General features: G+C 44.0%; 1 protein-coding gene across 1 annotated transcript; it reads left to right on the top strand.

Moving 5' to 3' along the window:
• The first annotated feature begins 387 nt into the window (after positions 1-387).
• On the top strand, positions 388-16,282 carry LOC148043145 (uncharacterized). The gene is made up of 8 exons (XM_087727096.1): positions 388-417; positions 826-980; positions 1,791-1,917; positions 4,408-4,562; positions 5,663-5,777; positions 8,629-8,804; positions 11,812-11,915; positions 15,438-16,282. The coding sequence occupies exons 1-6, from the start codon at positions 388-390 to the stop codon at positions 8,692-8,694; spliced, it is 648 nt and encodes a 215-aa protein (XP_087583222.1). The 3' UTR covers positions 8,695-8,804; positions 11,812-11,915; positions 15,438-16,282.
• Positions 16,283-27,836: the final 11,554 nt, after the last annotated feature.

The raw sequence follows: 27,836 nt of genomic DNA, 5'->3' as shown, positions 1-27,836 counted from the left end.
TATCACAGTGGGGACAGCATGCTCCAAAGGCTGGAGGTTGGAGTTTAAATACCCATCGCCCACAACGCCTAGGAGAAGGTAGTTGCAGCTGCCATGTTGGCTTCTTTGAGCCACATCTGAAGTTCACTGATGGGTGACATGGAATAAGGCCTGCTTCTCTACATGGTGTGCTGTCCCACAATCGAGGTCAAAGCCTTGGGCTTGTTGAGAGAGGAGAGTCAAAACCCTGAGGCATCTCTGCATGGTCTCTTTTTCTTGTCTCCGATAGGCCTTTGCTGAGCATCTGACACCATCACAGATAACGAAGCTGATCAGGAAAAGAATCAAGGTTCTGACACAGGAAGACAAAAACATTGCTCAGTCTGCGGGCTGCTCCTCAATTCCATCATGGAGGAGTGTGGACCGGACATGGAGGAAGTAAGAAAATTGAAGGATTTAGAGCAAAAGGGAATGTAGGAGATTTTGTAGAAAACAGGTGAGAATGGGTGAGACCTTGTTGTCTTAGTGAGACTTCAGCTGGTTTTAAGTTGAGGACCATCTGTACATGTTGGATAGTTTCTTCTTTGGGGCCCCTGTCACAATTTGATAATAATATTTTGCCGAGAGGGCATCTGCACATCTAGTATGGCCAGTGGAAATTTGGTTCAATGTTGCCTATATCCAACAGGCAGGACAAATCAGGCAGTTTTTTTTTTAAAAAACATAAGGCAAGCTTTGACACTGTGGGGCAAATCCCCCGCCCAAATGGGTGGGGATTATCATCTGTACTGCATCTCCAATGGAGACCAACGCTGGATCTCATCCCTTTGATCTGTTTTTCGATAGCTCCCCATGGTTTTGAAGGAGATCTACCAGCGTCTTCCCAAAATTTCTGACCCAGCAACAAAAGAGCTAACGCTGAAGGCAGTGTGTCACCTGACTTCAAGAAGAGTCAACAGAGTGATGGACACACTTCTCAAATGTTCCATGGACTGTGATAGGTAAGAAGAACCTCAAAGAGATGAGCCTCCTGTTTTCTTGTAGACTACAGAGAATCTCAATCATTTGCGATAGGGGCAAATGCCTGGAGCTCGGGTGGAAGATGAGGGTGGAGGTTGGTTCTCCCCTCTTCTGTGTTGGCTTCCAAACATTTCGTCACCAGTCTAGGTAACATCTTAAGCGGAATTTAGGGAACGCCAGTGCTGGTCTTCTGCTTGTAAGGGCTTTGTGTGGTCAGTAGGTCTTGTAATGGAGAAGTCACGTCAGGAGAGGTCACATCGTGTCAGGTGAGGATCTTGTGATGGGTCAGGTGTGGATCATGTCAGCTGAGGGTCTTGTGATGGGAAGGAAGGAAGCAGCCAAATGGGGATGGAAATGACCTTTTAAAGATATTTTATGACAGTTGTTGTGAATCACTGCAGTTGTCAAGTTAGTAACGTTGTTAAGTGAATTTGGCTTCCCCAACAGAAGTTTGCAAACTGTGATCGCTTGAGTATGGGACCCAACAACGGTCATAAATCTGAACCAGTGGCCAAGCGTCCGAATTTTGATCACATGGCCATGAGGATGCAGGAAAGTGGGGAAAGTGGGCTTCAGTCACTTTTTTCAATGCTGTTGTTCCTTTGAATGGTTACTAGACAAATGGTTGTAAATCAACAGCTACCTGTCTATACTTTTTTCTTGCATCAAAGCAGTTCATTTGGCCATCGGTTTTCTCCGGGGAGGGGGGTTAATCTATCTCGACTGGCCAGCTCTTCTGAAATGGGGAAAGAATCTGATTTGTTCCCCTATCTGTTTTTCCACTTCCGCAGAAGCGCCAGAGGGATATGGAGGGCATTAATTGGAGACGGGTACACCAAAAATAAAATCCTGAAGACCCTCCTGAAAAGGCTGCAGGACCCCAATACCACCAGGAGCAACTCCACCATGCCAGTTGCAGTAAACCATCAAGCAGTGGCTCTGTTTCCATTTAATGTAGACATGGGCACCACATCTACGGAAGGGGGAAGGGCTGAGCAGAAGAGCCCCCCCCCCCCCGAGGGCCCCACATTAGAGCAGATAGGCCCTGGTTGGAGGGAGGCAGTGGGCAAATTGGCGGGGGCTGAAATTGGAGCAGAATTTGGGTTAATCCCCCCCAACCCCATTGAGAAGCATCTGTGGGGTTACTTGTCAGATGCAGAGCAGCTTTGATATCCATCCATCCATCCATCCATCCATCCATCCATCCATCCATCCATCCACGCATCCATCCATTGGTTCATCTATTCATCTATCAGTTCATTTATTCATCTATTCATTAATCCATTCATTAATCCGTTCATATATCCATTTATTTATTTATTAATGTATTCATTCATTCCTTCATTTCTTTATTTGTCCATTTCTTTATTTTATTTGGGTGAACGGGCCCAAACTGGTAGCATTTCACTCCTGGTCAAGCCCCCCTCTCCCCAGAAAACCCCATTGAAATTAGAAGCATCTGTGGGGTTCCTTGCCAGATGCAGAGCCGCTTTGATATCCATCCATCCATCTATCCATCCATCCATCCATCCGTCCGTCCGTCCATCAGTTCATCTATTCATCTATTCATCTATTCATCTATTCATCTATTCATTAATCCATTCATGTATCTTTTCATTTATTTATTCATGTATTCATCCATTCCTTCGTGTATTTATTCATTCATTCATTCATTCAGTTATTAAGAAAACTCATATGGTTGCCCAACTCACTCATGGTGATTCTGGGTGATGTACAGAAATAACTAAAAAGAGTTTGGTTTAAGAAAGGCAAACACCCAGCTGAGTACTGCACCTTGTATCTTATTTTAAATATTTTTAATCTGTGTTTTTATTATGTGTTTTATTGTTTTATTACATTATTGTAAACTGCCCAGTGTCCATTAGCTCAGATGCCAGTGTAGAAATTTGATTAATTAAGACCAATAGAAGAGAATATTTATAGAATATTTGTTGAACTGTGGGGTCCCTGGTGCTCACTGAGCTTGGTGGTTTTCTTGCAGATGTTTCATAAGCCAACTAGGTAACATCATCAAGGCTAGAGGGGAGTGGGGTTTGTGGAGTGGAGGAGAAGAAGAAGAAGAGAGAGGAGGAGGAGAACTATGAGGTCCTTGGTGCTCTATGAGTTTGATTGCTTTCTTGAGGACATGTCTGGCAGAGTTTGTTGCATAAATTCAAATCCAGAAGCACATTACAGATAACTGATGCAGCTGGATTCATTAACTTTTTATATACATAAGAATAGATGAATAAATGTACAATACCAACAGGTGGTTCTTCCACGTAAACACAAGGCTGGAGAGTTACAGGGAAACACAAGCAGTTAGCTTCATTTCAGCAGAAAAGCCCAGACAGACTGCTTGTTTTCGTATCAGAGCAGCAAACTGCTTAAGTTTCTGTTTCAATTCTTTGTATAGACTCAGATCTGTTTAAGATTGGCTATTGGCTCCCATTGGCTATTCACTGGCTGAGCTTGTTCCCATGTCTCTCCCAGTCATGAATATTTTAAAAATTTCATTACACAACCAAGTAATATCAGGAGGAAGAGGAAGAGGAGGGATGAGGAGGAAGACTGGGGGGGGTCTTTGGTGCTTACTATGCTTGGTGGTTTTCTTGCAGATGTTTCACGACCCAACTAGTTAACATCATCAGTGCTAGAAGCAGGAGGTGGCTAACTTTATTTCTAAGCCAAACTCTTCTAGCACTGATGATGTTACTTGGGTCATGAAACATCTTCAACATCAACAAAAAAAACATACACACACACATACACATTCAGACTGCACCAAGGACCGCACAAATAAATAAATAAATAAATAAATAACCTATTAGGTGGAGAGTCAAGAGCCTTTTTAGAAATGAAGACAAAAAGAGAGACTTCAGATTATCAATCTCTTTGTCTCCAGTTCTGTCTCACTTGTGCTACTCATTGTCTCCCTTTTGTTCTGTATCTACACCCCACTGTCCTCTCAAACTCTGGAGGGAGTATAGAATTGTTGTTTCGGAAGTCCCACTTCTAGCAAAATGTTGCACCATGTGTCGGATACAGGCATTTCTGGCTCAGTTTCATGGACATGAGGATTTTTTTCTCCTGGTTGGCCCACATCAAAGGAGTTCCGCTTTTGGACTTTGTCAACTAAGTAACCTGGTTCGCCTCACAATCAGGAGGCGGTGAGTTTGATCTTAGGTAGAGGCAGATATTTCTCTCTCTGGGCACAATGAGAACGTATCTGCCGAACAAAACTCTGCACTGGCGACAGGGAAGGGCATCCGGCCACTAAACACTCAGCTCCATTCAGTTGCTCAGACTCCACTCCGCAAAGGATTACAGGGTTGTTATAATAAATGATGAGATGAAACTAAGTAACCTGGTGAGCCCAAGGTGACTCTCCTTTCATCCCATTTCTAGGCCACCAACGCCCTATGTGAAATCTTCTCCATTCCTGATGCGGCTGAACTCCACAAGAAGATTCCCAGATTTCTTATTGCACTGGTCACCCAGCTTCATTTCATCCATCTAAGAAGCTCATCAAGCAGTGATGTGGAGGACACCAACCTCTTGGAGTAAGGAATCTCCTAGGCCCAATCTGGGTCCTCTCTCCATTTCTGCAAAGCTCAGTAGATGCCCTCTGGTTTTCCCCAAGTTGACTTACGACCTCTTCCAAGTGAAGCCGGACGCTATCGTGAACCGCAGGGGGAGGCCAGTTGCCGTCAACGCAAGCCTGGCCTTTGCAGAGGGGATCAGCTAAAAGATGGGAAATGACTCTTCTTCCTTTCTTTCATTTAGGACGGCAGTGGAAGCCATCAGGAACCTCATCCTATGTGCTGGACACGAGGATGAATACAAATTTCTGGAAAGGCTGGGCTGCTGGGAAATGCTTCTCAGCCCAGAGACTTTGTTTGAAGCCATTTTCCACCTGGTCCAGAAGGAATTAAAAGCGCTGGGCTACAAGTGGCAGTGAGTGAGAGAGAGAGAGGGAGGAAGAGGCAGAGAGAGAGAAAGAGAGGGAGACAGAGAAAACGAGAGGGAGGGGGAGAGATGGAGAGAGAAAGAGGGAGAGGGAGATAGAGAGAGAGAGAGGGGGGGGAGAGAAAGAGAGAGAAAGAGGGAGAGGGAGATAGAGAGAGAGACAGAGGGAGGGGGAGAGAGGGCGGAAGAGGGAGAGAGAGAAAGAGACAGAGGGAGTGGGAGAGAGAGGAAGAGGGAGAAAGTGAGGGAAACAGAGGAAGGGAGGAGAGAGGAGAGGGAGAGGTTGGAAGGGAGAAAGGAAGAGAGAGAGAAGTGAATCAAAAGAAGGTTATGTAGCTATTTACCTTTCCAGTGACTTCCATTAATTGGTCTAAACTTGGCAAGACCCAGGCTTCTGTAGCCCAATCAAGATCCACAAGGATATTTGATAACTGCATGGTTATTTTTATCCACATTAAATATCCATCCGGCTATTTTTAACTTGGTTTGGATTTGTGTTTGGAGTCTTTCTTTATTTCTGAACTCTTGTTAAACACCCAGAGTTTAAATGGAGAGTGGGCAGCCATAGAAATTCTCCAAATGAAATAATTCATTCAATCTCTTTATCGATAATTGGATAATGATTTCTCTGGGTTGGTGGTTCTTCTCACTAACCATCAGATCTTGTCTCATCTCTCCCTATTTGATCTTTCAGGCACGTGTTCGACTTCTCGAAAGTGGAGCTCAAACAAATGTTTAATCAGGCTAACACATACCTGTGTCATACCAAATTAAGCGAGAAGATCATTGGCATGGCTTTCTTCTTGGAGGTGAGGAACCTCAACGTGGGGCACCTCAACGTTCTGGAGGTCAAGGAAAGTTGCCCAGGGTTCAGGAGGACTTTATGGTTAGAAGCTAGAGGTTGTGGGTGCTCCATCACTGGAGGTCTTGAAGAAGAGACTGGACAAGCATTTGCCTGAAACGGTGTAGGATCTCCTGGTGAAGCATGGGGCTGGTTGAGAAGTCCTCCAAGGTCTTCTCGTATCCTGTGAACCAGTGGAATGGCTTGTCCCCAGATGTTGTGGGAGGGAGGGTGGAAGGAAGGAAGCAGAGGGGGGGGAGGAAGAGAGAGAAGGGTGGGATGGAAGGAGGCAGGCAGGAAGGAATGATGAAGCAAGGGAGGGTGGGAGGAAGGAAGGAAGGAGGGAGGGAGAGAGGGAGGAAGGAAGGAAGGAAGGAGGGTGCGAGGAAGGAAAGAAGAAGGGAGGGATGGAAGGAAGACAATGACCCCAAATTCCTTTCCCACTTGAACCGGCAAGTACCCAAATTTTGATCAGATGACCATGAGGCTGCTACAATAGTCATAAGTCTGAAAAATGGGCATGTCACTTTTGTCAGTGCCATTGTGACTTTCAGCAGTCACTAAACGAGGACTGTTTTTTCCCTTCTCTCCCCGTAATGGCTGAATGTGGCCTCTCTTTGTAGAGGCTCTCGGGAACGTTCCCTTCCTTTGCTTCGCTAACGCTCGGTATCTCGACTCCTGTTCCTCAGCTCTTTCACCCGGAGATTGGAGAGATTTTTAAATTGAAAGACATTCTACAACATGTTCTCCGAGACTGGATGAGTCAGTCCTATCCCCTCCTCCAAATACTGAGCATATGAGGTCTGGGGTATCTCCTCCAGCACCCCTTTGAGGTAAAAGATGGGGTTCAGGAAGTGAGGGACTTTCAAGGTAGTAGCAGGTATGGCCATACTCTCTGGGAAGTCTACAAGGCTAGGAAGGATAGAAGAAGAAGGAGGAGACAACCATCAGAAAGAGGATGGACTCAGCTACAGTGGCCTCTCCTGTACAGAGATGGGTGCATCTCTGGAAGATCTGAAGGATCAAGTAGTCAACAGATCCTCTTGGAGAACATCTGAAAGCAGAAGAAGAAGCAATGGATGGAAACTACTCAAGGAGAGAAGCAACCTGGAACTAAGGAGAAATTTCCTGACAGAAGAATTAATCATTGAAATGACTTGTCTCTGGAAGTTGTGGGTGCGCCATCACTGGAGGCTTTCAAGAAGAGACTGGACAGCCATTAAAACCATTACAAATAAAACAGCAACTGTTAGAGGGACCTTGGATTCCTACTGGACGATCACTTGAATATGAGCCAGCCATGTGCAGCAGCAGCGAAAAAAACGAATACAATCCTGGGTTGTACAAACAGAGGCATAGAATCAACATCATGTGAAGTATTAATACTGCTTTATAAAACCCTAATAAGGCCACACCTGGAATGCAGCATCCAGTTTTGGTCACACATTATAAAAAAGATGCTGAGACTTTGGAAAAAGTCTGGCAAAAAGCTGGCAAAGAAGGCTCCCAGCCACCCCCACTTTGAGACCACAGTGATGGAACACTTTCCTTCAAGTGAAGATGTCTCTTCAAACTCCTGGGATGAGGAAGCAACTGAGCTGACTTAACAATCATCCAGCTTCTTCCTTTCCAGATGTTTCCTGAAGATCTTCCCTTCCGGAATTGGGGATCTTGGGGAACAACCACTTGGAATGCTGGTTGTTCTGGTTTTCTTGATTTATACTCCTTATTCAAATTACTCATAATTACAACCAACTCCAAGAACATATGAAGAACGGTTACAGGAATTGGGAATGTCTAGAAGGATGAGGGGAGACATGACAGCAATATTTGAGGGGCTCCTACAAAGACAAGGGGGTCAAACTATTTTCCAAAATGAGAAAGAATGGATGAAACTAACCCAGGAGAGAAACAACTTAGAACTAGGGAGAAATTTCCTGATGTCGAGAGCAATCAACCAAGGGAACAATTTGCCCTCAGAAGTTGTGAGTGCTCCATCATGGGAGGTTTTCAAAAAGAGACTGGAAAATCATTTATCTGAAATAGTACAGAGTCTCCTGCTTGAGCAGGGGTTGGACTAGAGGACCTTAAGGTCCCTTCCAACTCAATTATTCCATGTTCTCTGTTCTAAGGGTGTATGTTTATTGACTTGAAATGGGGCGTATTATGGTTTGTTTAACTCTGTAAACTTTCACTTTAGTTTGCTTTAGCTGGAGGCAAAACAATTGGAGAACTAGGTAGATCTAGTCAAACAAAAAAGGGGAGGGGCTAGGATGACATGAGTCTTTTAATATTTGAGGGGCTGCCAGAAAGAAGAGGGGCTCAACCTATTCTCCAAAGCCCCTGAAGGCAGGACGAGAAACAACAGATGGAAACTAATCCTGGAGAGAAGCAACCTGAAACGAAGGAGAAATTTTACTGACAATGGGAACAACTAACCAGTGGAAGGACTTGCTTTCAGAAATTATGGGGGCTCCAACACTGGAAGCTTTTAAGAGGAGACTGGAGAGCCATTTGTCTGGGATTGTATAGCATCTCCTGCTTGAGCAGGGAATTCTCGGACTAGAAGACCTCCAAGATCCCTTCCAATTCTGTTGTTCTGTTAATTGGTGGAATGACTTGCCTCCAGAAGTTGTGGGGGCTCCATCACGGGAGGTTTTCAAGAAGGAAGCAGACAGCCATTTATCCAGAATAGTATCAGGTCTCCTGTCATTCTATGTTTTTATGGTTTCTATGTGTTTGTCATTCTTTCTACTGAATGACTCAGAGAATTCCAGTGACCATATTTAATTGCTCGTTTCTTTCCTGACTTCCTCCAGAATAAGCAGCTGGAGCCCCTGTTAATGCCTGTGATCAACTATGCTTCTGACCCAGAGAAAATGTAGCAAAAGAATTGCTCAGAACTCTCAAGTTCCTCTTCCAACACCTTGATGTCAAGACGTACGGATGCAGGCCTGTGCATTTGATTCCTATCATGCTTAAATATTTTCATGATGTAAGTCAACCAAATCACAACCAAATCTCTCTCTCTCTCTCTCCCTCTCCCCCCTCTCTCTGTCTCTCCCTCCCTCTCTCTCTCCCCTCTCTCTCCCCCATCTCTTATAAAGACGGCCTAGATGCCATCTGCAGAATTCTAACTATCGAAAATGCTTAGAAATAGTTCAGCAAAACCTGTGCTGTGCTAATATGAAATGGTGTGTAGGCTTGCAGATGAGCTCTTCTAGAGAGCTGGAGAAGTTCCAGATGAGGTGGAAGAGAATGAAGGTTGCCACTCTCTTCAGCTCCATCAAACCATACATTGGTCTAGAAAATCTAGAACACCACGCACCATATTGTAGAAACACACACAAACACATGGCTCCCTCTCCATATCTAAAAAAAAAAATCTAGGTTGGTCTTGCTTCATCTCAGACACTTTATGTGTGAACTTCAACTCTGCTGGCCTGAGAACTCCAGGAGTTGAAGTCCCCACATCTTAAAACTTCTGAAATGGAAAAACCCTGGTCTAGAACAGTATTTCTCAACTTTGGCAACTTTAAGATGGGAGAACTTCAATTCCCAGAACTCTCCAGCCAGCATCCTGGAGTTGAAGTCACCACATCTTAAAGCTGCTAAGATTGAAGACAGCTCCCTAGATCATATTATAGAGGTTGATCTGCATGCATTTTACAGCAATTACCAACAGTTAGCATGGAATTGTCATGATAAACCATTGCCAGATTAATCTTACTTTGTTTCTTGAGTGGGTAACTGAGGCGGATCAGATTAAGAGGATGGAAGTTATGAATGCTACTTTTCCTACAATAATGGTACCTCCCTGACTTTATCTTTACAAAAAACTGGGAAGGGTCAAATTTGACATGTTTTCACACGTAAAACTCTGCCCTGGTCTCAGGTTTTCTTTAGTGTACTGTTGTGGAGGTTGGAGTCTGTTTTTCAATGTTCTCACAACTCGTTACACTTCCTTAATCAGTTTGGTGTAGAGGTTAAAGATGAGAAAGCGAGAAAGCAGGAGTCCTAGTCTTTTGTTAGGCTTGATGGCAGCTGGGTGACCTTTGTCAGTCACGTTCTCTCACTCCTAGGAAGGAGACAGGGGCAAACCACTTCCAAAATATTTCTGCCAAAGCAACCAAATAAAAAAATACCCCCACCCCTCAAATGTCCATAGTAGATTGTGGGAATGTGGTAGACATAATGTATCTTGAGTTCAGCAAAGTGTTTGACAAGCACTCAATGATATGCTGATTATCAAGCTAGCTGATTGATGACAGGACAGTATGACAATTAAACAGATCTATAGTTGGATTGATGAGCATGTTCAAAGTGGGTCATTAACGGTATATGTAGTGGAAATCCATTCTGGCCCTTCCCATGCTCCGGAGGCTTTCCTGAAGCCTAGGGAGGGCGGAAAACAGATGCAACAGGCCAACTGGAAATTTGTTTCTAAACTTCCAGTTGGCCCATTGGGTCTGTTTTTCACCATCCCCAGGCTCCAGAGGCTTTCCTGAAGCCTGGGGAGGGTGAAAATGGCTTTCCCTGGCCCCCCAGAGGTCCTCCGGTTGGCCCGTTGGCCCGTTTTTTGCTCTCCCCAGGCTTCAGGAAAGCCTCAGAAGGCTGGGGAGAGTGAAAAATGGGCCCAGCGGACCAACTGGAAGTTCGAAAGTGATCCATTTCCAGCTTCCAGAGTGCCTCCGGGAGGTGGGGTGGGTGGGAGGAGGCCATTTTCACCCTCCCCAGAGTTCCGGAAACCTTCCGGAGCCTGGGAAGGGCCAGAATGGACTTCTACTCAGACCCCATCAAGAATCCCCCAGTTCAGCAGGGAGCTACACAGACTTTCTGCTATTGGAGGAACTAACCTGTTTCTCTTCCTTCGTAGGATGACATCAAACTGAGGAACAACTCCATCACTATTTTTGGCACGCTCTTGAAAGGGGTGAGGGGGACACAGGGGGAAGTTAAAAAAGCTGTCCTCCAAAGTCTTGTCCCCCTCATCATTCAACTGTCAAATGGGTGGAGCAGAGCGGTGAGTTTGAGGACTGGGTCACCAAAGCTCCTGGTCTGCCCAGGCTGCCTCCTTCAGGAGACTGCTCTGCATCCCCATCTTCACTCAGAGCAATGTTATTCTCTTGATAATTCAAAGAGATTCTGGACCATCCTGAAGTTGGGAGGTCCTTGATGCTCTCTGAACTTGGTTCTTTTGTTGCAGACCTTTCATGACCCATCTAGGTGACAGCATCAGCAGGAGGTTTTGATCTCTGCTTATATACAGCATAGCCTATTGTTTTTGATGTGGGTGTAGGTTTTTTGCTTGGCTGTTTTTTGAGTAGGGCACCATTTTCTGCTTGATTGTTTGAAGAGAATCAGGGTTGAAATGATGGATCCTTGGTGCTCTAAGCTTGGTTCTGTTCTTGCAGACCTTTCCTTACCCAACTAGGTAACATCATCAGTGCTACAAGGGAGGGGGGTATCTCTTTTTATATATACGTGGCTTGCCCTGTCAGTCCTAGTGGGAGTGTTGTTTTCTTCCTGTTGTTTCCCTTACTAGACACTTATGTATAAACAGGGTCACATGATCCCCTTTTGCAACATTCTGGCAAGCAAAGTCCATGGGAAAGCCAGGTTCACTTAGCAACTCTGTCATTAACTTAACACCTGCAGAGGTTCCCTAACAACTATGGCAAGAAAGATCGTAAAATGGATCAAAACTCACTTAACAACTGTCTCGCGTAGCAGTAGAAATTACAGTCAAAAGCCAAGGACTACCTGTAGAGAGATTTGGCACCCGGTTAGCTCATCATCCTGTTGGAGACATTGGGAGATGTCTCCTTTCAGGACGGAGATGCTGTGGTCATCACTGACTCCTCGGCCTGCCATATCTTAGTCCTGGGACAGTTTATCCTCTTCCCTCTGTCCTGAGCATGGAGAAGGCTGGGTTTTCTCTGTAGAACATGTACAGTATCAGAAGCAGGTGATCTGATTCCTTCCTTCCTCCCTTGGCCCAGGTCTCCAGGAACATTTTTAAGTCATCCGTCTCATTTCTCAAGTGGGAGGAGGTTCCGAGCACAACAATCTCCAGAGCATGTATTCCAGCATCTGCTCCGTTATTGTAAGTATGACCCAAGCTGGCTTGTTTTCTTCCACATTCATTTATATTAACTGCTTAATAATTATTTTTTGTCTTGCCTTTATTATTTTTATAAATAATTCAAGATGGTGGATATCCCTAATGCTTCTTCTTTGTTCACCCTGATTTTCTTTACAACAACCCTGTGAGGTGGGTTGCACTGAGAGAGAGGGATTGGGTCAAAGTTGCCAAGCTGGCTTTCATGCCTAAGGCAAGACTAGAACTCACCCTCTGTTGGTGATTGGCCTAAAGTCATCCAGGTGGCTTTTGTCCCAAGATGGGACTAGAAAGTTGCCTGGTGCTTTAACCACTAGACTAAACCCAAGATAGGCTCAAGATCCAGAAAGATCTTGACAGACTTGAACGCTGGGTCCTATCTAACAAAATGAAGTTCAATGTAGAGAAAAGTCTTACACTTAGGCAAGAAAAACCAGTACACATATAGACTGTGTGAAACCAGGCTTAATAGCAGTAACTGTGAGAGGGATCATGGAGTCTTATTGGACAACCAGCTAAATAGGAGCCAACAGTGTGCAGTGAAAGCCAAAAAAGCCAATATAATCTTAAATTGCATTAACAGGGATATAATCAAGATCAAGTGAGATACTAATACCACTCTATAAAGTCTTAGTAAGGCCACACCTAGAATACTGCATCCAGTTTTGATCACCACACTATAAAAAAGATGTTGAGACTCTAGAAAAAGTGCAACTACGATGATTAGGGGACTGTAGACTAAAACATACGAAGAACGGTTGCAGGAACTGGGCATGGCTAGTCTAGTGAAGAGAAGGACCAGGAGAGACATGATAGCAGTCTTCCAATACTTGAGGGGCTACCACAGAGAGGAGGGGGTCAAGCTATTTTCCAAGGCACCTGAAGGCCAGACAAGGAATAATGGATTGAAACTGAACAAGGAGAGATTCAACCTGGAAATAAGGAGAAATTTTCTGACAGTGAGAACAATCAACCAGTGGAACAGAAGTTGCCTTCAGAAGTTGTGGGAGCTTCATCACTAGAAGCTTTCAAAAAGAGACTGCACTGCCATTTGTCAGAAATGGTGTAGGATGTACTTCTTGGGCAGAGGGTTGGACTAGATGGCCTCCGAGGTTCCTTTCAACTCTTGTTATCTGATTCTCTGTAATTGCTATCAGGTTCTTGATGCTGATCTAAACAATGGACACCACCAACATTTTTGATTTTCAGAAGCCTTTTTCATTGCAATGATTTCCACTTTCTGTCTCCTTCCCACCCCCCACCCCCCATTGGCCTAATTTATTAAAACGAAGGGAAATAATCTCTCTTCTACAGGTAGTCCTTGGCTGAGGATGCAGCAATGGTTGTAAGTGTGAAAAACAGTTGTACGCCGCTTTTTTCAGTGCCATTGTAACTTTGAATGGTTCGCTAAATAAACTAACTAACTAAGTCGAGGACTGCCTGGGCTGTATGTGGTCATCCCTCTCTATTGTAAAGGCAACCGTGCAGCATTGGTTTTCTGTCTGGAAACATTTTCAACACCCATGGGGCCTCCCATTCTACTATTAACTGGATTTAATGCTGCTTAGGGTATGGTTGTTTGCATAGTCATAGAACATAGAATATTGGAGCTGGAAGGACCCCACAGTCGTCCTCCTTTTCGTCCTCCTCTTCCTCCTCTCCCCCTACTAGCACTGATGACATTACCTAGTTGGATCATAAAACGTCTGCAAGAAAACACCCAAGCTCAGAGAGCACCAGGGACCCCAAGTCCTCCTCCTCCCAACTCCCCCCTCCTCCTCTCCATAAACGTCAGTCCCTTCCAGGGCTGATGATGGTACCTAGTTGGCAGTGACGTGTGGTGAAGTTTATGGCTGGTGAGGCAAGCGGGCAAAAGCTGCCCTATGTCGGACACAGCGGCAGGGCTTTCGGAAGCTCCAGGAAGCCCCGGTGCTGTGTCCGCCATAGAGGCAGGATGCCTCTATGTCGGACACAGCGGCAGGGCTTTCGGAAGCCCCGGGAAACCATGGCGCTGTGTCTGCCATAGAGGCGGGACGTCTCTATGTCGGACATAGCGGCAGGGTGGCTTTTGCCTCTAGCGCCGGGGTGGCAGGCGGGCAAAGCTGCCATGCCGACCTGGCACTAGAGGCAAAAGCTGCCCTGCTGCTATGTCTGACATAGAGGTGTCCCGCCTCTATGGCGGACACAGCGCCGGGGTGTCTGAAAGCCCTGCCGCTATGTCTGACATAGAGGTGTCCCGCCTCTATGGCGGACACAGCGCCGGGGTGTCTGAAAGCCCTGCCGCTGTGTCCGACATAGAGGCATCTTGCTATGTCCAAAAGCCCTGCTGCTATGTCCAAAAGCCCTGCCGCTATGTCTGACATAAAAGTGCCAGCCCGCGCCCCAGCAGATGCGGGTAAAACACACACACACACAAACACACACACACAACTTATAATAATACAATTACTTACAAATTACATTAATTTTGAATTCCTCCCCCTCCCTCCGACCCACATACCTTTTCCAGCTGTTTCACAGAGGATTTCAACTCTGCTCTTGTCTGCCATGATGAAAATGTAAAAATGTAAAAGGAAAAAGGCAAGAGCTGCTGAGGTCAGGCTGAGTTAACTGCTGCCAGATTCCCCAATGGATGACTCTGCTTAACTGTTTAAAAAAGCCTCTAAAAATGCCCTCTACAGGAGGAGGCAAGAGAACCAAGTGCCTCATCTACATAAGGAATTTTAACCCTTGCTTAACTCTGCTGGAGTGATCATATAGACTAAATGAGGCACGTGGTTCTCCTGCCTCCTCCTGTAGAGGGCACTTTTTTAAGAGGCTTTTTTAAACAGTTAAGCACTAAGCAGACTCATCCACTATGACTCTGGCAGCAACTACCTCAGCCTTTTTCCTTTTACATTTTCTTTTCTTTTCATGACAGTGGTGAGGCCCTGCCTCCCCTGCCTCCCCTGACTGCACGTCACTGCTAGTTGGGTCATGAAACATCTCTAGAAAAAACACCCAAGCTCATAGAGCACAAAGTAGCTGGGGTTCCACTCTTTTTTTTAAAAAATTATTTATTTATTTCCAAAACAAACATATATTGTAAAAAGTATATCAGCTGGTTACAAAAAGCTTTTGTGCATCTCTTCCACCGTCATCAAATATAATTCATATTAATTAAAATATCTTAACTCAAATATTTATTATATTAACATCATCATACTTCCACTTTTATTTGACTACAATTATTTAAACATCCTTCATCCTTAAATATACCAAAATTCAATCCATACCCACATACTGGCATTTCATTTACTTATTTATAAAATCCTCCATTAACATTAAATCCTCATATCCTATTTTAGCTAAACATCCATAATATTTAATACCAAAGTTTTCTAATCCTCCATGTATATAATTTATTATCATTATCCTTTCTTTATTTAACTATATCCTGGGGTTCCACTCTTGATCCCTACCCTCTCCCCAAACCCTGGCCTGACTTTCTTTTCCCTCCTCTTCCAGAAATTCTTCTATATGTATAAAAGTTATGGTTAACAAAGAGAAGCTGTGGGAAGTGGTCGATGCTTCCTTCGTCAAGAAGCTGGACCCCAGGACCTCTGGTTGTACTTCTGGTACCTTCAGAAGCAAGGACTGAGAGCTCCATAGCCCTCTTACAAGCTCTCCCCGTTGGAGGGCTGCAATTGGAGCCATAGCTACCCTGGAGGGGAAGTGAGGTAACAGGGGACTGCCTTTCAGGTTGAGGAGAACCGTATCTCATGTCCCTGAACTGGAAAGCTCTCTCATCCAAAGACGAGGAGCAGCAGCATATTTTGCTGAAACTTGACCCATAAAAATCGAAGGGGAATATATTTTGGAATGATTTGTCATACTGGCATACAAGCATTTTTTTAAAAAAAATACCGGAAAATTTAAGAAGAGAAAATTTATTTAAAAAAACAAATAGAAACTTGAACTCTCAAAACAAAACATGATATTAAGAAGGCATGCTGGAACTACGACCCCAAACTATTTTTATTGATGTGGTTCATTTACTGGACTTATAATTTAAAATAAGCAAGATAATTAAATTGGACTTGTCATAACAAAGCAGAGAGGCTGCAGATTGAAGCAAAGATCGCCATCTGTTGATGAAAGAGGAGCTATGCAACCTGGGAATAAACATTTAAAGGATTGAAAATATCTATTGAATTATATATATCTACCTTATAACTACTGGAGATTGGAACATCAAACAAGAACTTTTGCCTAGAGAACTCTGAATATTACTGAATATATAAAAGTAACTTGAGGGGTGGATAACCCCCTGATGTATTTAAATTGATTTGATTGAATATTGATGAGAAATTAAAATAGTGATTTGGGACCTCTTTGTTGAATCAACAGTTCCCGGATAATTGACTAAAAACAGACTTATTAAATAAAGACCCAACACAAGGTGAAAGTGAGTGGAGATTACGGAATGGAGCTAATGTTTCAAAGTATTAAGGACCTTATACTGGAACATCATAAGGAGATGGTAGAAATATTTGATTGCATACACCAAAGACTGGAAAATATTATAAAAGGGACAATGAGGAAAGATTGGAAAGAAGATGCTTGGGGAAAAAGATAGAGGTTAGAACGACCATTGACTTACCTGAGCGGTCCTTCTATATGCGCTGTGAGGGGAATCCAACCATGGGTAAACTTTGTCCATTAGCCTAGAGACTGAGTTATGTAATTGTTGACCACGCCTCCTCTGACTGGGATGGTTCAGTTTTGTACAAAGGCTCAGCCAATCCAGGAGAAGCAAAAGAATCAGCTGATGAAAAGGTAAGTAGGTGAGTAACACAATGAGTCTGTGTGAGAGGAGATAGTGTCAATGCCCGAACCAGCCGAAGCCGAGGGTGGGTTTGGATTCCCCTTGCAGCACACATAGAAGGACCGTTCAGGTAAGTCAATGGTCGTTCTCCTGTGCGCTGCTTGGGAAATCCAAGCATGGGACATGCCAAAGCAATGAATTTCAAGGGCGGGACGCAGGCTGGTCAGGGGCCGTGGATGATGCTACAACCCTCTGTAAGACGTGTCGCCCAAATGAAGCCTCTGCCGAGGCATACATGTCCACTTTGTAATGACGGATGAAGGGCGACGGTGATGACCAGGTCGCCGTCCTGCAAATGTCCTCCACTGAGGCCTACATTGCCCACGCCGCCGTGGTGGCCGCACTTCTGGTGGAATGGGGAGTGATGTGTCTAGGTGCCGGGCGAGATTGGGATTCGTAAGCGAGGACAATGGACGCCTTCAACCAGCGTCCAATTGTGTTTGATGACACTTTCTGACCCATGGATGCCGGTTGGAAGGACACGAAAAGTGCCTCTGACCTCCTGAATGATGACATGCGCTTCACATAGCAATGGAGCACCCTGCAAACACCGAGATGGTGCCACTTCCATTCCTGGGGGTGTGATGGATTGGGGCGAAAGTCTGGGAGGATGAGTTTCTGCGCCCTGTGGAACAAGGAGTTGACTTTTGGCAGGAAGGCCGGGTCCAATCGCAATATGATTCTGTCTTGATGGAATATACAGAGATCCTCCCATACTGAAAGTGCCGCCAGTCCGAAACTCTTCTAGCTGATGTAATCGCCACTAAAAAGATGGTCTTGAGGGTCAACAATCTAAGGCTGATGGTGGATGGGCTTGAATGGCTCAGCCGTGAGAGCTCTAAGTACCAGGGGTAAGTCCCATGTAGGGTAATGGTGGACTGCTGGCGGTTTTAGGTTAGATGTGCCCTTCAAGAAGGACTGGACTCTCGGATGGCAAGCGAGGGAATGGCCCGGGGCACCTCCCACAACTGTGGGAGGTGCAATCTGGCTTCGTAAGGTGCTGGGTGTCAGCCCTTTGTCCAAACCCGACTGGAAAAAGACTAGAATCTGTGGAATAGAAGTTTTAAGAGGGTCCACGGATACTGTCAGGCACTACCTGCAAAATGCCTGCCAGGTGGCTTCGTAAATGTGCATTGTGGATGGGCGGTGAGCAGCCTGGATCGTGGCGATGACCTTGTCAGAGAAGTCCTGACGCCTCAGGATCGCCCGCTCACATGCCACACGGCTAATTGTAACAGCTGAGGATTCGGGTGAAGGAGAAACCCTTGCAAGAGTTGTATCCAGGTGTCTGGTATTCTCCATGGACGGGAGATTGAAAGATGGACCAGATCGGCATATCAGGAGTATGCGACTATAAGGACCTCTGCTTGCTCCAGTAGAATCTTCTGGATGACCAGTGGTACGAGCAGAAGGGGTGGGAAGGAGTATAGAAGAGCTTCGGTGCCTTCTGCCCCGGGGTGTAATACCTGGTGAAGAATCTTGACAGGTGCGCATTGTGCGGTTGAGCAAAGAGATCCACCTGGAGGTGGCCAAAGCGGTGAGTCAGTTCTTGGAACAGAGTTGGATGGAGCTGACACTCCGTCTGGTCCACTGTGGTTCTGCTCAGCCAATCCACCTGTACATTGGCCGAGCCTGAAATGTGCTCCACCCAGAGCGATGGCAGGTGAGCCTCTGCCCAATGGTGAAGGCGTTCAGCTTCTAGCATCAAGGCCCGGGACTTGGTGCCACCCTGGTGGGTGACGTACACCTTGGAAGCTACATTGTCCGTGAGAACCAACACGAGGTTGGTCGATATCAGGTCCTGAAAATCGTGGAGGACTAAGTGAATTGCCTGAAGCTCTAGCCAGTTCCGCAATTCTTGGGCGCTCCAGCGACCCTGCGTCACCCGGTCCAAGGCATGGGCTCCCCATCCGAATAGACTCGCGTCTGTTGTTACCACAATGTGGTCTGGTTCTTTGAAAAGGCATCCCTTGAGAATCTTTGAAGAAGTCCACCAGCATAACGAAAGCCGTACCTTGGGAGGCAGGCGGACTTTGGTCTGTGAGTGGCTGGTGTGAGCCCTCTGGAATGAGAGCAGAAACCACTGGAGGGGGCGTGCATGGAATCTGGACCATGGGACAATGTCTATGCAAGAAACCATGTTCCCAGCAGCTGGGATAGGACTGCAAGGGGAAGAGAATTCTGTGATTGCACTTGACTCACCAGAGTCTGGAGACTTCAACACCTGTCCTGGGACAGTGACACCATGCACTGTTCGGAGTCGATGACGGTCCCAAGATGGAAGAGGGATGTGGTTGGGAGCAAGTGGTTCTTCGGGAAGTTCAAAACGAAGCCGTGAAATTGCAATGCTTCGATCGTGGGCTGCAGATCCTGCCGTGCCATGTTTGGAGAGGACGATAGGATCAAGGTATCATCTAGATAGCAGTTGACCCTTATCAGAATTGACCGGAGGGATGCTGCTATCACCGCCAACAACTTGGAAGTGGCACCCGCAAACTGGAACCGCAAGAACCTTCGATGAGACGGGTGTATTGGCAAATGGCGGTATGCCTCCTTGATGTCTACAGAGGCCAGTAAATCACCCTGTCTGATGCAGGCGAGAATGCTCTTGAGCGACTGCATTTTGAACCTCGGTATTTCAAATAGAGATTGAGCCGTTTCAAATGTAGAATGGCCCTCCATCCGCCCGACCTTTTGGGAACCAGAAAAAGGATAGAATAAAATCCTAGTCTCTCTTGTCCCTGGGGCACCCTTTTTATAGCGTGTATGGAAATCAGATGTTTGATTTCGGATGCCATCAGGCGCATCTTTACCTGGCATCTTGGTATACAGGGCACCTGATGAAACACCTCAGGGGAATGGCGGGAAACTCCAGAGTGAGGCCCAGCCTCACTGTTTGAAGAGCCCACACATCTGAGGTGGTTTCTGCCCATTGAGAGGCAAACAAAGTGAGCCGCCCGCCAATAGGCTCCACTTTGTGTGAGTCACCTATACCTGCAAAAAGACTGGTTGCTGCTCCCACGAAATGGCCACCGGGCCTGCTGTTGCTGACCCTGCTGGTGACCCCTGTCCCTAGACCTGGAACAGTCCTGGCCTCTGTCCTGAGCCTGTTGGAATGGCCTGGCATAAGGGAAAACATAGGGAGCAGTGGCGTACCCGGAGTCCCCAGCCTGAAAGAACTGCTTTCTGTGATATGGTTGCTGTCTCCTGTCATCAAGTCTAGCGGTTGAAGGGCTTGTCCCTATTTTTGATCAAAATAGGATCTAGCGCCGCCCCAAGCAGAGGGCTTCCTTTGAAGGGGGTAGAGGCCAAGCGCCACTTAGAACGTAAATCAGCTTGCCAATGGCGAAGCCAGAGGAGCCTATGAGATGCCATGTTAGAAACCACCGCACGGGACGCAAACTTGGCCACGTTCAGTGTGGCATCCGAAGAAAAGACTAGTGCCGCCACCAGCTTATTTACATCCTGGTGGAGGTGGAGGTCCACAATCAGGAACTGAAGGAGTTCTTCTAGTTCTGGCGTGGAAGCATACAGCTTCCTGTCCCTATTACAGGGCGGGGGTACAGCCGTTGGTTGGGCCCACTGTTTCTGAATAACGTCCAGAAATAGCTTGGGAGCGGGAATGGCATCCTGCTCCTGGACTTGTTCTGAAAAATAATGGTCAGTGGAATCAAGTCCCACGGCCGTGCTAGCTTGAGTGGTTGCGCCACCCATCTTGGTAGTTGCCTTGGCATTATATAAAAGAGATTTGAATAAGACGGGCCGAAAAAGACCGGGATATCCTGTGCTGGCCCATCGTCATCTGACAACTCCAGGGCAGCATTGTTCTCCTCCCCACCTAGAACTGAGCCCTCACTGTAGGCCGAAGGTGGGGGCAAAGGAGGATCAGTTTGTGAACTGGCAAGATCCCTGGCAATGTTAATAGAAGGGGGATTCTGGACTCTGTGCTGCAATTCCTCATCCACCCTCTGGGAGATAGTTGCAGAAATCAAATTATGCAGTTCTGGGGACAGATCAAAATCAGGCCCATCCCTTGTTCTCAGACCTGTTGCCATGGGCATGAAGATGACCGTGGGGCCTGAAGGCAGGGGTGTCTGACACGAGGCCAGGCCCCTGGAGGGTAGATCATGAGTAGATTGGGTCCCCAAAGCTCCTTCGTTCGCACCCCTCCCCAGTGGTATGGGGAGATCGGGCGACCAACCCTGAATTCCTGCTGGAGGAATTGAGGGAATAGGAGATTGGCGTTCGGCCACCAATATAGGAGGTGACCTGGTGGCAGGCCCAGGCGCTAAGGCCGAAGCCTTGGCCTTTTCCTTGCGTCTGGCAGCAGTATTCGAGGCTGCAGAAGCCCCACGGGACTTTTAGGCCCTAGTGGTGGTTCTACCCACCCTGGAGCTGGGCCCAGCGACCTCAAGCGGAGAGGAGCTGGTAGATCCCTCGCTGCCTCCAGATGCTGCCTGATCGGCCATAATAATCACCGGGGGGGGGGAGATGGGAGTGATTTGAAAGGCTCAAGCACAATTGAAAACCAGGGCAAACCTCTGAAATTGGCGAGCAGATGGTGCTAAACGCTGGCGGCGAACCGACCTCTGTAGCATGCTGACTCATTCCTTCTAGCAAAGTGAAGGAGTGCGCAGGGCAAGCTCCACCCACCGCCCTTGTTTCAGTGTGAAAAACTTCAACTGCCGGATTGGGCGGCATCAGGGCTCACATCGGCGAGAAATTCAAATCCGACCTCAAAATGGCGGCTGTCTTTTCCCTGCCCGAATGGAAGGGGGGAGGGAGACGGAATGCTCAGCTCCAACAGTGCAGTTAACCTCTCCGGTGCTCGGCAAGATCTTCCAGCACCGAGAAATGCGTTTCTTGGGGGCTGCTCACGTCCGTGCCTGCCGGCTGCGGACCACATCGCCGCCCCATGCGAGAAGGGAAGAGCCCCGGAAGTGGTAACAGCGGGTTGCCGGGCCCCGTGCCAACACGAGAGTGGTGAACTGTCTCTTACCGCGGCCACAGATCAAGGCAGAGAGCGGCGAACCTACTCTCTCCTGATACCATTCATTCAACCTCCGGCGCATGAAAGTTAATGGCGTCTGTTCCGCGACCGCTAGAATCTCCAGGAGGCACAATCCTATTACTAGTTCACACAAACACTACAAACCTTATTCAAAGGAAATAACACGGGAATCCAAATCAAATAAGTTAACCTAGAGGAGAAATTTTTTTTGCGTCTCTTTAAGCCTGGACTGAGTTAAAAAACTGAAGCATTCCAGTCAGAGGAGGCGTGGTCAACAATTACATAACTCAGTCTCTAGGCTAATGGACAAAGTTAACCCATGCTTGGATTCCCCAAGCAGCACACAGAAGAACAGACAAGTGGGGAGGGGAGAGAGGGGAGAAAAAATTAGATTACAGAATCAGAATATAGACTTAGAAGTAGATGAAATAAAAGACTTAAGAGAAGAATATGGTAGACAAGCCAAAGGGAGAGAGAGAGAAAAGAAGAAGAAGAAGAAGACGAAGAAAAGATTAAAAGCTTGGATGTGGACAAGAGATAATGGATAAGGGGAGACAAAGAGTTAAAGAATTTCCATGATTATACTTCAATAATGTGTGTGAAATAAAGGAATTATGAAAACTATGAATAAAAATTAAACGTTAATTGAAAAATGAGAGCTTAAATGATGGTATTATTAAACATATAAAATATGATTAGCAGTGATTTGGTATGTAGTGTGATAGTTATCAGCGTTCCAAATAACATCTGAAAATCAGTGTCCAAGGCAAAGTATTGCTCTAAATTCCAATTTATAGAGCATGTTGGCACATCTGGGCAAACGGAGAGCTTCCTGGTTTTCCCCACCTAGTTGAAAGTTCAAGATCTTGCCCCCACACCCACAAATCCATCATATAGTCAAATCTCCACTGCCATGCTGGCAGTTCCACCCATCCAGTTCTGATCAGGTGCAGAGACAAAGAAAGATCTTGGCTTTCCCAGAAAGAATTTTGTTATGGCTACATAGTATGTAACTCCTTACAATCCCACCTTCCATTTTCCCACAGTAGAAATTGTATAGTAGAATAATAGAAAGTGTGGCAGGCCAAAGAGCCAAAAGAAAAGATGGCTGCAGGCCTGACAATAGTTAAATATGCATAAAAATATGACTAGTCGTTAAACGCTGGAATTAAACAAAGGTGATTAGATAATGAAATAATATATTTTAATGTAAGCATATTTATTAATAGTAGAAGAAGTATATGGATTAGAGGATTGGAAAGAATATGAATAAATGTATGAATAAGAATTAAGTTTTAATTGGAAAACTAGAGGTTGAATGATGGTATTAGAAAAAACATGAAATAGATATATTTTAAATGCTTTAAATGATTGTGATTGGTACTAGAAGTTTATATTGAGATATTGAATAATGAAAGAAAGAAAGGATGGAACTTTAATAGAAACAGAGGTGAGGAGCTAAATAATGGGAATATGAATAATAAAACAGATGGAAAATGTGAAACAGAAAATAAATGATGTTATCATGTCTTTGAACATAATAGTGATAAGAGGAAAAAAAGGTTAAAATAGAGAGAAATAAAAGGGGAAAAGAAAAAGGTTTAGGACTGAAGGGTGGTAGTAAAAGATATGGGTAAAGAATATGAAACAATGAAAATGAAATGTAATAACTGAGTAATAATAATATGTCTATTTATATTGAAATGTATGACACTGTTATCACACCATTCACACATTGATATGTATAAACATAAACCATATAAAATAAAAAAAACTATATAAATAAAAGAAGCTGGACCCCACACATTGCAGCAATACGGTGGTGGCTCAGCGGGGCTTCGCTAAGCCTGCCAAATTTTCCTGCCTGGGAAATTGGTGGGAAATTGGAAGGGAAATGCGTGCTTTCTCCTTGGTTTATCAAAGTTGGAGTTGGTTGGGAAACAAGAGATTAGCATGGCGTATTTTCCTAAAGTTTTAAATTTACTTGATAAGTAAATTTGCATTACTTGCAGAAATGGCAAGCAATACAAATCTAAGTAAACTAGGGAAGAAAACAACATCTGCATCACCTACAACATTCTCCACAGCATCAATCCCATCAAATCAAAAGTCCATAGAAAGTATGCTGTAATTAGAAAAATCGAATTCATTTCAAAAAGACATGATGGTGTTCTAATCCTTACAGGAGGCCTGTCAGGCATGCCTCTTTCAAAACCCAAGAAAGAAAACCCCCAACTCCATGGTTTTAGAGTAAAGATACTTTTACTGAGTTTGAAGTGATAGCAATGAAAGAAAAGCAAGATCTGAGGCTAAAGGCACGAAAATTAGACATTGAAAGTATTCCCAAATCCCTACCCCCAAGGACCCATGCTGAATGCCCAACCCACAACCTTCATCGTTGTCATGTGGGGTGTATCTTCAGGTGGCTTCATCCTTCTGGTATGCTGGGATGATTGACCTTTACTGGGCATAAACAAGTCCATTCAGTTGCGCAGTAGATGATGAGAGCACTCCTCCCTTTGCCTCACATGGACGAGGCATCTCCACCAGCTTGCTCCCCTACCCAAATAACTATGCCCCCCCCCATCCCCATTATCATGGCATCCTATAGCAAGCAAGCAAGATAGAGGTTGACATTCGGCCTTCCTGCAGTAGAGGCATTAGCCCTGGAGAAAAAAACACAACATAGACAAGATAGAAACAACTCAAAATTACAGGACTGTTTACATCAATACCATCAAGGCTTATCAGGGAATTTGGAGTGAAAACAACTGCAAAAGCTTCAGGCTCTGACATCTTGCTCGTTAAAGGAAGGGAAATGTTTCCAGGCAGTTAAGTACTGTACTTTTCCCCTATGTTTTTTTTTAAGAAACGAGGATATCTTTGACCTTGAAATGCTGCTCTCCTTTGATGATGAGGGGGGGCAGGAGGGGGGGTTCATCCGGTCGAAGTGAGGAGGTATGTTCAGGTTTCAGTAAGCTAACATGAAACAAAGGGTGGATCCTGCTAAGGTTTTTTGGTTTTGCTTCCCTACCCAAATGCCTATGCCCCCTCCCCTATTATTATGACAGTCGTTAGGAAGCAAGCACGATAGAGATTGTAAGGCCATAACAAAAAATCACAATGAAGTGAAAAGTGAGTTGGGAGAGGTGAAAGAAAATATAAACAATATGGATGAAAGAATAAGGAATTTTCAACAAATGATAGCAAAAAATGAGCAAAGGATTCAGAAGAAAAACCAGAGCAAGCAGAGAAAAAAAAATGGAGGAAATGAATCAAAGGCTTACACAGGAAAATAAAGAGTTGGAGGAAAATGCGATTTCATTGCAAATGGGAAAATCACCTACTTTCTAAGATTTCAAAAAATAGAAGAGGAAAACGGAGAAGACCTACTGGATATAATGATAGAATTGTTGGCAAATACCTTACAAATTACAAAACAGGAAACGCAAGCAGAAATGGATGAAATATTTTGAATACACAAAAGCTGTGCGAGAAGATACAATCTCCCAAGATAAGTCCATGTTAGATTTGTCAAGAAGATGGTAAGAGTTAAAATACTCAAAAAAGTCAGAGACGAACCATTGCAATATAAAGAGAAAGAAATTGTGGTTGTTGAAACAGGTGCCAAAGAAGAGTAAGAACCAAAAGAGGCAATACCAGTTTCTGACAGGTCAGTTGGTTAAATACAATGTAAATTTCAGATGGCTGATACCAGAGGTCATTTAGTAACTTGGAATGAAAAAAAAAAGATATAAAATCGACTCATTGGACAAAGCATATTAATTCTATGAATATCAATTTGGCACCACTGAAGAACAAGAAGGGGGAGAGGGAACAAAACGTAAAGGTCAAAAGCAACCAGTACATGAGGAAAAGATTATATGGCAAGAAGTAAATGAGGCCAAGAAAATAGAAAATAGAACAAGTAGAGTGAGAAGGAGCAAAAGCAAAGTAACAGAGAGCATTAAGATCAAGTAGGACAACACGACTTATATGTAAGTGAGAAGATGGAAGAAGAATTAAAGATGTTATCAATTAATATAAATGGACTGAATTCATCAAGGAAAAGGAAACAAACCTTCACAAAATTACAAAAACTGAATCTTGATTTAATTTGTTTACAAGAAGTTTACATCAAAAAACAAAACAGTAAGTTTTTAGAATACCCTAAAATTTGAAAAGCATATTTTTCATTAGCACAACAAAAGAAAATGCGGGTGGTTATATATGTAAAGAAAACAATAAATGCCAAGCAAATTTATACAGATAAAGAAGGAAGAATATTGATGTTGGAGGTAATAATAAATAAAAAACAAGTATTGTTGATAGCAATATATACACGGAATAACAAACAAGAATAATTTTACAAAAAAACTTCATAAGAAAATAACGGAAATGGACTATGAAAACATTTGTATATTAGGAGATTTTAATAGTGGATGCAAAATTGGACTAAAAAGCAGGAAAATAGGTAAAAAGTCAAGAAAAACACTACCAAGGACCTTTTTTAAAGTGACAGAATTTTCACTCCAAAATATATGGAGGGAAATGATCTTAGAGAAAAGTCAATATATGTTTTATTCAGATAGACACCAATCAGGGTCGAGACTTGATATGATATGGCTGACACCGGAATTAACATCAAATCAGAGATAGAAATTGAAACAAACATATTGGCAGGTCATACTCCAATAAAAAGAAAATGGAAAGTCCAAAGGAAAAAAAAAGAGACAGTTGTTAAATCAAATGATACTAAAAGATAAAGAATTTATTCAAATAATTGAAAAAGAAATGGGTTTCTTTTTTAAGGAGAACAGAAAAGATGAAACTACAAAATGTATGGGATACAGTAAAAGCATATATTTGGGGATTAGTAATGCTGTACCTATACAGCAAAAAAGAACAAGGAAAAGAGGCAAATAGAAAAGAGACTGGTAGAAGAACATAAAAGATTAGAAATAGACTTATAGAAAGAACCACAAAAAATAAATTTTAAAAAGTAAATACAGTTAATTAAACACAAACTCAACTTAATGGAAACAGAAGAATTAGCACAAAAAAAAAATTAAAGGAGCAAAACAAAATTACTTTGAAAATACCAATTAAACCATGCATATGAATTGAAAAAGGAAAAAGAAAAGAAGAGAATTCAAAGTCTATTGGATGAAAAGGGAACCCTTCACTACCAAAATAAAAGTAAAAAGAAAATACTTCAGAATTACTATGAAAAATTATATAATCAAGAGAAAGTGTCAGAAGGAAAAAAATAAAACAATGTTCGGAGAAAACTGAACTACCCAAGATATCTGAAATAGTGAAGGATATGCTAAATGAAAAGATAACGATTATGGAGCTAACAAAGGCGATTAAGAGTCAAAAAAACAATAGAACACCAGGACCAGGTGGATTACCGGCAGAACTTTATAAATGCCTAAAAGATATTTTAGGTATTCCAATGTTGGAAGTTTAGAACGAAGCAGTGGTGCAATTCAGCCGGTTCTATTTGGTTCGGACAAACAGGTAGCAGCAGCAGCGGGAGGCTCTGCCACCCACCTGGACGTCATTGTGTCCTGTTCTTGACGCTCTGTGCATGCATGGAAGGTTCTTACATTTGCAAACTGGTAGCAAAGGTAAGTCAATTTCACTCCTGCAATGAAGTATTGTTAGAAGCTAAAATATCAAATACTTGGAGGGAAGCAAATATAAGTCTAACACCGAAAGAAGAATAATACACAGATAAAATATGTCAGATCAATATCACTATTAAATACATATTACAAGATATATGCTTCAATCATTGCAGAGAGATTAGTAAGATTCCTGAATGAATTTATACACTCAGACCAGAATGGATTTTTACTGAAAAGGCAAATTAAATATAATATAAGAATTATCCTGAACATGCTGGAGTATTATGAAGTACATTCCAAAAAATAAATAGCATTGATATTTTTAGATGCGTAGAAAGCATTTGATAATGTAAACTGGCAATTCATGTTACTACAATTAAACTATTAGGATTTGG

This window comes from Thamnophis sirtalis, unplaced genomic scaffold (assembly GCF_051295495.1).
Source record: "Thamnophis sirtalis isolate CommonGarterSnake01/CBP01778 unplaced genomic scaffold, rThaSir2_p1.2 scaffold_13, whole genome shotgun sequence".
Taxonomy (NCBI): Eukaryota; Metazoa; Chordata; class Lepidosauria; order Squamata; family Natricidae; genus Thamnophis; species Thamnophis sirtalis.
This window is presented reverse-complemented; position numbering and strand designations above follow the sequence as displayed.